At 56.0% G+C, this 10,605-nt stretch overlaps 1 protein-coding gene across 1 annotated transcript; it reads left to right on the forward strand.

The window, feature by feature from the left end:
* The first annotated feature begins 1,502 nt into the window (after positions 1-1,502).
* On the forward strand, positions 1,503-5,650 carry C4H8orf33 (chromosome 4 C8orf33 homolog). Its single transcript, XM_054161265.1, has 6 exons — positions 1,503-1,515; positions 1,706-1,923; positions 2,203-2,400; positions 3,889-3,979; positions 5,028-5,174; positions 5,308-5,650. Exons 1-6 carry the CDS (start codon positions 1,503-1,505, stop codon positions 5,520-5,522), a joined length of 882 nt encoding a protein of 293 aa, XP_054017240.1. The 3' UTR covers positions 5,523-5,650.
* The last annotated feature ends 4,955 nt before the right edge of the window (positions 5,651-10,605 follow it).

Raw genomic sequence — 10,605 nt, forward strand, 5'->3', positions numbered from 1 at the left:
CAGCCCTTTTGAACAGCTTTCCTTGCCAAGCAGGCCTTGAGTGCAGCCAGCTAAAGCCCTCGAAGAGGGAACTGTGTCCTTGGGCCCCTGACAGCCAGGTGCTGTGAAGATACACCCCACTGGTGTGTGGCATTTGGCCTCCACTTGGGGGCTGGTACTGCTGACTCTCCATGGTCAGCCTGGATCTGGGGCTGAGCCACAGCAGCTCTGTCACCCAGTGCCCCCTCCCCAGCACTGAGGGAAAAAGGAGCCAGGACTGAAAACAGATGTAATGAAAGAACAAAAGTGATCCCAATGCCAGTGTAAAGGGCTTGAGGTTATCCTCAGCCCAGAGGTGTGCAGGAGAAGGAAGAGGAACAAGGTCAGAAGGAGCCCAAGGAGGAGGCTTCCCCTAGCCTCAGACCTCCATTTTTTACTGGGTGTGATGTCTCTGGTCTGGGATGCAGCTGGAGCCAACCTGGGCCAGCTGCCCTGGCTGGCTCCAAGCTGACCAAAGTTCTTCCCCTGGAGGTGTTTGCAGCCAGGCTGGAGGTGGCTGTTAGCAACCTGCTGCAGTGTGAGGTGTCCCTGCCCATGGCAGGGGGTTGGGGCTGGCTGAGCCTTGAGCTCCCTTCCAAGCCTAACAGTGCTCTGACTGCATGAGAGCAGCCTGCAGCTCCTGGCTGGCCTGTGAGCCTCTCCCAGCAAAACCAGGGCACTAGCATGGGCCTCTGCATGGGATTTGCAAGACAGACCTTGTTTGGAGAGTCCTGGGGAGATGCCCTGCAGCCAGGAGAGGTGTGTGTGCCTGTTCCACAGGCTGCTCTGCTGCATGGAGCTGCTCTGTGTCTGCACCCTGGGAGCCCAGCACTGCCAGCCAGGGCACGTTTGGAGCTCCCAGGCCGAGGTGTTTGGAGAGCACTGCCACACAACAGAGCTTTGGGGACAATGTGCTCAGCAGCTGGGATTCCTCTTGAGGCCAGGCTGGGTCCTGTGAGAGTCCAGCAGGTGTCCTGCTTCTCAGGCTGTGCTCCTCAGCCAGCTGTTTTCCAGAGCAGAGACACCAAGGTGTGCTCTTGCCTTTGGCAGGTGCTCTGAGGGAAGGGTTGTTAAGCCCTGTGGTGGCCTCTGTGCCATCAGGAGTGCACTTGCTGCAGGGTAAGGTTCTCCCTGTGTGTGGTGAGGAGCTGGGATCTGTTTTGTTTCCCCTTGCAAACACTTCACAGTGTTTCAGCTTCCAGAAGCACTTGGGAGTGCTGCTCCAGTCGAATGCCAGTCATGGATTAGTCAGAGGTGGCATTAACACAGAACAGCTTCAGTCATCAGCCTCCCACAGGGTGGGTTGTGAGGCTCACCATAACCTGCTTCCTGTCTCTCTTGGTCTCTTCCTGAGTGCAGCAGAGGAGACACAGCACAGCCTCGAGGTCCTGGGCTCCCCTGAGATGCCTTTGGGGAGGAAGCAACAAGTGGTGAATCATGTGTTGGAAGATTATCATCTCAGGAGGGCTGGGGAGCAAGAGAGCATGGGGAGTGCAGGTGAGCTGGAAGTGTCCCCCCAGGGGGTGGTGGTCTTTGGGGTCACTTTCCTGTAGATTTCTCAGGCTGCAGTTTGTGACTGCATCACCTCTCTGCACTGCTGCCTCACAGAGTGGCCTGCAGTAGCAATGGCAGCCCCAGAGCAGGGAACTGGCATGTGGAGAGAAATGTTCTTCTTGATCTCTTCTAGATGTGAACCCTGGTGATGTGGAAGGGCAGCAAAGCAGTGGAGAGGCTTCAGGTGGTGCAGGGGGTGGGAAACAGTCTGAGCAAAGCTCTGAAGCAAAGCCAGGCAGGTTCCCATCACCTGACAGTGGCTTCCAGTCTGATTTTGCACCTTCTAAGACTGACCCAGAGGCAACTGGCACACCTTTGGAAGCAGTCCCTGGTGTCACTGATGCTGAGCAGGTACAAAACAGCTCCACTGAGCAGGAGAACTGGAATGGAGCTCTGAGTTCTGCTGCCCCTGGACAAGAACCCACATTGGCTTCCAACTCTGCTGTCCCAGCTGGAGACTGCCCTCTGGTGCAGTCAGCTGCAGCAAGCCAGCATACAGAGAGTGCTGCAGGTGATGCAGTGCTGGGTAAGCCAGCACAGATTTCAGCCTTGCAGAAGTCTGAGTGGACTCAAAGCACAGGTTGCACACCCAGACTGGGTGGGAACCACATCACATTGACGATCCCCCAGCCACAGCCAGCCACTGGACCTGAGGTGGGGACAGAGAAACTGACAGCAGATGGAGCTGCCCAGAAGAAGAAGAAGAAGAAACAAAAACCATCTGCCAGTAAAAAGGAGGCAGAAAAAGCTGAGACCAACAAGAAAGCAAAAGCAGAAGCTAACAGAGGTCAAAAGAAAGATCCTTCCCAGCAGGCTGAGGCTCCCCAGGTACTTCAGTCTCCAGGGCCCCATAATGTAAAACCCTGCAGCAAGAGAGCAGCTCTGGGCAGTGTGACAGTCGGTGGCTCTGGCTGAAAGGCCAGGGGCTGGTTTCCTACAGCAGCTGCTGGGGAGTGGGAAGGAAGCAAAGGTCCTTCCTCGGCAGCCTTTGCTGTTGGTCCCCGGGGCAGCTCCCCGGGAGCCCAGCGCCGCCTGGTGGCTGCAGAGGGACTGCTCATGAGGGTGCTCAGCAGCAGGCCAAGGGGGAATGGTTTGAAGCTCTTCAGTGTGAGGGAGGTGAGACTGGAACAGGTTGCCCATGGAGGTTGTGGCTGCCTCCTCCCTGGGGGTGTTCAAGGCCAGGCTGGATGAGGCCTTGAGCAGCCAAGTCTAGTTGAGAGGGGTTCCTGTCGTTGGCAGGGAACTTCAAGTAGATGATCTTGAAGGTCCCTTCCAACCTAAGCCTTTCTATGGCCTTCTGTGATTTCTGTGACCCTTTCCAGCTGATGGAAGGAGAGAGCATGAGGGGTTTGTGGTTGCCTGTTACACACCAATAAAGAATTGGCTCAGCCTCAGGGTGCAGCCCTGGTCCCTTCTCCTTTTCATTGTTAGTCAGCTGGCTTTGCTCAATGAGACTTGGCCTCCTCCACCCTCATGGGCTTCAGCTTCCTTCTCCTCACTCACTTCTGGCTGAGCAGGCACACAGGAGCTGAGATGCCAAGAGCTGGCTTCCAGTTGTGTCCATTGTGTGCATTTTTGATTTGAGGTGTGTTGAGGATGCCCAAATGACTGGGGGGTGTTGTCCAGTTCTGGCCTTCCTAGTTCAAGAGAGACAGGCAACTGCTGGAGAGACCTAGGGATCTTTAGCCTGGAAAAGACAAGACTGAGAGGGAACCTTCTCAGCAAGAAACAAAGGGAGGGTGGGGGGGACACAAGAGGCTGGGGCCAGTGGTGCCCAGGGACAGGACAAGGGGCACAAACTGGAGCCCAGGAGGTTCCATCTGAACATGAGAAACTTGCTTGGTGTGAGGGTGCTGGAGCCCTGGAGCAGTCTGCTCAGAGAGGTGGTGGAGATTCCAACCCCCCCTGGGCATTGTGCTCCTGGGCAAGCTGCTGTGGGAGCCCTGCTGGAGCTCCAGAGCTCCCTTCCAGCCCCTGCCATGCTGTGGCTCAATGAGAGGCAGGGGGCTTTTGTCAATGCTTATTCCTCCCATCTGGAAATGGATTTGACAGCTTCTGGCAGAGGCAAGGCCTTGGGCAGCATTGTCTGAATGGCAGCCAAACATTGAGTCCTTCCCTCAGGGGCAGTGAGCTGCAACTAAAGATTTGCCCAGGGCTTTCCTTTACCCAGTGCAGAACACTGCAGGGGAACAGTCAGGTCTGTGAAGTGATCAGCAGAAGATGGGATTTGGAGCAGCCCTGACTCTGCAGGTAGCCTTCACCCTGGGCAGCAGGTGCTGCTCTGGTTTTTGCATGACTCGTTTCCATCTTGTGCAGCAGCTGGATGAGCAGCTGTGGAAAGAGCTGGACTGGTGTGTGGAACAGCTGGAACTTGGCCTGAAGACCCAGAAATCAACTCCAAGGCAGGGTAATGGCTTCAATATTATTGAATGTATTCAATATCTTCATTGATGATCTGGAGGAGGGCACTGAGTCCATCAGCAGTGAGTTTGCAGATGACACCAAGCTGGGGGCAGGAGTTGAGCTGTTAGAGGGGAGGAGAGCTCTGCAGAGGGACCTGGGCAGGCTGGGCAGAGGGGCAGAGGCCAAGGGCAGGGGATTGAACAAGGCTGAGTGCTGGCTTCTGCACTTTGGCCACAGCAACCCCAGGCAGAGCTACAGGCTGGGGGCAGAGTGGCTGAGAGCAGCCAGGCAGAGAGGGACCTGGGGGTAGTGGTTGTCAGCAGCTGAACAGGAGCCTGCAGTGTGCCCAGGGGGCCAGGAAGGCCAAGGGCATCCTGGCCTGCAGCAGGCAGAGTGTGGCCAGCAGGAGCAGGGAAGTCCTTGTGCCCTGTGCTCAGCACTGCTCAGGCCACCCCTGGAGTCCTGTGTCCAGCTCTGGGCTCCTCAGCTCAAGAAGGACATTGAGAGACTTGAAGGTGTCCAGAGAAGGGCAACAAAGCTGGGGAGGGGTCTGGGGCACAGCCCTGGGAGGAGAGGCTGAGGGAGCTGGGGTTGCTTAGCCTGCAGAAGAGGAGGCTCAGGGGAGACCTTCTTGCTCTCTGCAACTCCCTGCAGGGAGGTTGGAGCCAGCTGGGGGTTGGGCTCTGCTCCCAGGCACCCAGCAGCAGAACAAGAGGACACAGTCTCAAGCTGTGCCAGGGGAGGTTTAGGCTGGAGGTTAGAAAGTTCTTCCCAGCAAGAGAGATTGGCCCTGGGGATGTGCTGCCCAGGGAGCAGGGATGGGGGGGTCACCATTGAGGGGGGGTCACCATCACTGGAGGTGTTTAAGAGCCTGGCTGAGGCACTTGGTGCCATGGGCTGGGTGATAGGTTGGGCTTGGTGATCTTGGAGGTCTCTTCCAACCTGGTTGATTCTGTAAGCACTCAGGTGGAGGGGAGCTGGCCCCATGGGAAGGGTTGGCAGGCAGGGGCAGGGCCAGAGTCAGCCTCTGTTTCTCCCTCGCCCTGCTGCAGCGGCAGAGGCTGCCCAGGCCATCAGGACGCTGCGCAGCGACAAGGCTCCGCTGGTGAGGAAGCGTCAGCTCATGAGAGCCATGTTTGGGGACTACAGGAGGAAGATGGAGGAGGAGTGGTGCAGAGAGCTGAAGCTCATGGAAGCAGGTAGGAGAACTTTTTGTGGTGGGGGAAGAGGACAAAGGGCTCTGTTCCTGCCCTTTGCATCGCTTTGCAGAGTGGGATCTCGCTGGATGAGACAACTAAACATCTCCTACTGCTCCTTTCTCCCCTCTTGAAGCTGTGAAGTCTGCCAGGGTGGTGGCAATGCAGAGAGACACCTGCAGGAAAAGCTGCCAGTTCATCAGGAAGCCCTCAGGAGCTTGCAGGAAGAGCCAGGCTTCAGCAGGATCCCCTGCAGGATCACCCAGGAGACTCAACACAGGCTTGTTCAAATTCCTAACTCCCCAAGAAGAGTTTCACTTCAATTTCTTGGAGGAAAGTCATTTAGACTAAGACCTGTGGCTAAAAGCCACACCCAGGCCTCCTGTGAGCTTCATGGTGGAGAGCTGCTGTGCAGCAGAAAATGTTACACCAGAATGTGGGGATTTCCAAAGGGAAGGAGGTGTAAAACAGGCCTGCCTACCCCCCAGGTGAGCCCAGGGCTCAGCCCACCTGAGAATCTCCCTTGCTCACTCACCTCTGGAACTGAGAGAGATGTAAAAGAGAAGGGCCCAGGCTGATTTCATTTGGGCTAGGGGTGTAAGGACAGCTATGGCCAGCCAGGGGAAGATGTTTGCTGCTGAGGGCAGGCTCTGGCTGGCTCAGAAGGGTGTGCAGTCAGCTCCTGGAAAAAGGCTCTGTATAAGCAGCTCCCCTGTGGCTTGCACGGTCAGGCAGCTGCCTGCCAGGCTCTGGGGGAGGGGAAATGATTCCTATTAAAGTTCTGCTTTCTGAACAGTCAAATATGTCTGCAGTGTTTGGACACTGCTTCAGCCAGGGAACTGAGCTCCTGTGTTCTAGAATAGAATAGACCAGACCAGACCAGGCTGGAAGAGACCTTCAAGAGCATCATGTCCAACCTATCATCCAACACCACCTAATCAACTAACCCACGGCACCAAGCACCCCATAAAGTCTCCTCCTGAACACCTCCAGGGATGGTGACTCTACCACCTCCCCGGGCAGCACAGCCCAGTGGCCAATCTCTCTCTCTGTGTAGAACTTCCTCCTAACCTCCAGCCTAAACCTCCCCTGGTGCAGCCTGAGACTGTGTCCTCTTGTTCTGGTGCTGGGTGCCTGGGAGAAGAGACCAACCTCTGCCTGGCTACAACCTCCCTTCAGGTAGTTGTAGACAGCAGTCAGGTCTGCCCTGAGCCTCCTCTTCTGCAGGCTAAGCAACCCCAGCTCCCTCAGCCTCTCCTCACAGGGCTGTGTTCCAAACCCCTCCCCAGCTTTGTTGCCCTTCTCTGGACACCTTCCAGCAAGTCAACCTCCTTCCTAAACTGAGGGGCCCGGAACTGGACACAGGACTCAGGGTGTGGCCTAAGCAGTGCAGTGTACAGGGGCAGAATGAGCTCCCTGCTCCTGCTGGCCACACTGTTCCTGATGCAGGCCAGGATGCCATTGGCCCTCTTGGCTGCCTGGGCACACTGCAGGCTCATGTTCAGCCTACCATCAACCAGCACCCCCAGGCCCCTCTCTACCTGGCTGCTCTCATCCACTCTGACCCCAGCCTGTAGCACTGCCTGGGGTTGTTGTGGCCAATGTGCAGAACCTGGCACTTGGATGTGTTCAATCTCCTGCCCTTGGCCTCTGCCCATCTGCCCAGCCTGTTGAGGTCCCTCTGCAGAGCCCTTCTGCCCTCCAGCAGATCAACTCCTGCCCCCAGCTTGGTGTCGTCAGCAAATTTACTGATGATGGACTCAATGCCCTCATCCAGATCATCAATGAAGATGTTAAAGAGCACAGGGCCCAGTACTGCTCCCTGGGGCACAGCACTGGTGCCTGGCTGCCAGCTGGATGTGGCACCATTCACCACCACTCTCTGGGCTCAGCCTCCAGCCAGTTCCTAACCCATCACAGTGTGCTCCCATCCAAGCCATGGGCTGACAGCTTGGCCAGGAGTTGGCTGTGGGGGACAGTGTCAAAGGCCTTGCTGAAGTCCAGGCAGACCACATCCACAGCCTCCCCATATCCACCAGGCAGTCACCTGATCATAGAAGGAGATCAGGTTGGTCAGGCAGGACCTGCCCTTCCTAAACCCATGCTGGCTGGGCCTGATCCCTTGGCCATCCTCTAAGTGCTGTGTGATTGCACTCAGGATGACCTGTTCCATAACCTTGCCTGGCACTGAGGTCAGGCTGACAGGCCTGGAATTCCCTGGCTCATCCAACCTGCCCTTCTTGTGGCTGGGCACCACGTTGGCAGCTTCCAGTCCTCTGGGACCTCTCCACTGAGCCAGGACTGCTGAAAAATGATGGAGAGTGGCTTGGCAGCTTATCTGCCAGCTCTCTCAGCACCCTGGGATGGATCCCATCTGGTCCCATGGACTTGTGGGGATCCAAGCGGCTGAGGAGAGCTCCAATCACCTGCTCATGGAACACAGGGAAACTATGCTGCTCCCTGGCTCCTTCTGCTAGCTCTGCAGGCCAGCTGTCCAGAAGACATTCTGTCCTGGTGGTAAAAATTGAGGCAGAGAAGGTGTTAAGTACCTCTGCCTTCTCCTCATCCTTTGTTACAACGTTCCACTCCGTGTCCACCAAGGAGTGGAGGTTTTCCTTGCCCTTCCTCCTGCTATTCATGCATTTATAGAAGGACTTTTTGTTGTCCTTCACAGCAGAGGCCAGGCTAAGCTCCAAATGTGCTTTTGCCTCCCTAATTTTCTTCCTACAAGACCTAGCAACATCCTTAAACATTCCATGGGTTGCCTCCCCTTTCTTCCAAAGGTGACACACCCTCTTTTTTCCCTTAGTTCCTTCAGAAGCTCATCACCTATCCAGGCTGGCCGTCTGCCCCGGGGCTCATCTCCGGCACATTGGCACAGCCTGATCCTGTGCCTTCAAGAGTTCCTCCTTGAAGCAGTCCCAGCCCTCCTGGACCCCTTTGTTTCTAAGGGCTGTTTCCCAAGGAACCTTCTGAGTTAGTTCCTTGAGTAGCCTGCAGTCTGCCCTCTGGCAGTCCAGAGTGGAGGTCTTCTTGCTGCCCCTCTTAGCTTGGCTGAGTACTGACAATTCAATTCTCTGCTGGTTGGTGGCCCCTGAACAGCCTCTGACCACCACATCCCCACCAGCCCTGCCCTGGTGGTGAAGAGGTCAAGCATAGCCTTGCCCCTGGTAGGCTCACTCAGCACCTGGGATAAGAAGCTGTCCTCCATGCAGTCTAAGAACCTCCTGGACTGCCTCGTCTCTGCTGTGTTGAGCTCCCAGCAGATGTCAGGCAGGTTGAAGTCGCCCATAAGGACAAGGTCAGGTGATCCTGAGACAGCCTTAAGCTGCCTATAGAATGCTTCATCAACATCTTCCTCCTGGCTGGGTGGTCTATAACAGACTCCAACCAGGATGTCAGCCCTGCCGGTCTTCCCTCTAATTCTCACCCACAGGCACTCCACCAGATGGTCCCTGATCTCCAGCTCAATGGCATCTAGTGCCTCCCTGATGTACAGGGCCACCCCTTCTCCCTTGCCTGTCTCTCCTGAAGAGCCTGTAGCCATCAATTGCAGCAGTCATGTGAGTCGTCCCACCAGGGCTCTGTGATGGCAACTACGTCATAACTTTCCTGCTGCAACAAGGCTTCCAGCTCCTCTTGTTTGTTACCCATGCTGTGTGCATTAGTGTACATGCACCTCAGCTGGGCTGCTGGTTTGACCTCTGACTCCAGCTTATCACCCCCAGACTCCTGCCTGGGGGGACTGGTTCCAGCCCCTTCCCCCTTCAAATGCAGTTTAAAGCCCTGTCGATGAGAGCTGCCAATTCCCTTCCCAGGATCTTTTTCCCTTTGGGAGACAGGCCGTTCTCATACACTCTGAGCTTGCCCCTCCTCTGGCACAGATGTGCTCCAGCTGTTGCCAGCTGACCTGCTGCAGTAGAAAGTTCTCCAAGATCGAAAAACCCCAAATTCTTTTGGCTGCACCAGCCCCTGAGCCACTTGTTGACTATGGCTGCTGAGCTGTGCCTTCTGGTATTCCCTCCTGCAGCTGAGGGTATTGATGAGAAAATTATTTGTGCCCCTGACCCCTCAACCAGATCCCCCAGGGCCCTAGAGTCATTCTTGATAGCCCTGGGAGTTCTGGTTGCAACAGCATCATTCCCTAACTGCATAACTAGTAAGGGATAGTAGTCAGAGGGCTGCACCAGACCAGGCAGCCTTCTGGTAACATCTCTAACCTTAGCTCCTGGGAAGCAACAAACTTCCCTGTGAGAAGGGTCTGGCTGACATATGGGGCCTTCTGTTCCCCTCAGGAGGGAATCACCAATGACAATTACCCTCCTAATCATGCAGAAAATCTTCTCCACTAGGCTTTAAAACAAGCTGAAGGACCCTGGTGTCAGGTGTGCCCAGCATGCAGTGCCTGCCTGTTCCTAGTCCTGTCACCTTGTGTGAGAAATGGGAGCAGAGGCAGGTTCCAGGGTGTGCTGAGTAGCTGAGAGATGGTGAAAAACATTTGCTGGGGAAGGCTTCAAAAACCAATGGTGGCCACAAGAAAGTTTTTATTAGTAAGCTCTGAGGCAGTCAGTTGCAGCTGCAAGAAGGGAGGTGGTTCTGCCTCTCTGCTCTGCTGAGACCCACCTGAAGTACTATGTCCAGTTCTGGGTCCCCCAGCACAGGCAGGACTTGGAACTGCTTGAGCAGGTTCAGAGGAGGCCACAATGATCAGAGGGTTGGAGAACCTTCCCTATGGGGACAGGCTGAGAGAGTGGCAGCTCTCCAGCCTGGAGAAGGCTCCAGGAACACCTTAGAGCAGCTTTCCATTACCCAAAGAGGGACTACAGGAGAGGTGGGGAGGAACTGTTGAGAAGGACTTGTAGGGATAGAGTGAGGGGCAATGGCTTTGAGCTGGAAGAGGGCAGATGTAGACTGAAGATTAGGAAGAAGTTCTTTGGGGGGAGGGAGGAGGGTAAGACACTGGCACAGGTTGCCCAGGCAGGCTGTGGATGCCGTCTCCGTGGAGGTGTTGAAGGCCAGGCTGGATGAGGCCTTGAGCAAGCTGGGCTGGTGGGAGGTGTCCCTGCCCATGGCAGGGGGTTGCTGCAGGATCATCTTTAAGGTCCCTTCCAACCAAACCATTGTATGATGCTGCAAAATTACAACTTGACTAACGCTGCTCACTTGGAGCTCTTTCCCGGCCCCTCACCCCCACCCCTTTCTTGCAGGAAAAAGCAGAAACCCTGAAATAATCTGAGGTCTGGAACGGGATTTCCGGGGTCAGTTTCCCTGCCTGCTGTCCGGGGACGGAGGTGGCACCCCGTGGAGCCCGAGGCGCGGCACGACCGCCGCCAGAGCTGTTCCCTCCTTTCCCAGGACAAGATGATCCCTGATCCAGGCTGGCGCTCCGGCAGCCCCGCACAGACAGCGCCCTGCGGCCGCGGCGCCATCGCCA

The sequence above is a fragment of the Dryobates pubescens genome, chromosome 4 (genome assembly GCF_014839835.1).
Source record: "Dryobates pubescens isolate bDryPub1 chromosome 4, bDryPub1.pri, whole genome shotgun sequence".
In the NCBI taxonomy this organism is placed as follows: Eukaryota; Metazoa; Chordata; class Aves; order Piciformes; family Picidae; genus Dryobates; species Dryobates pubescens.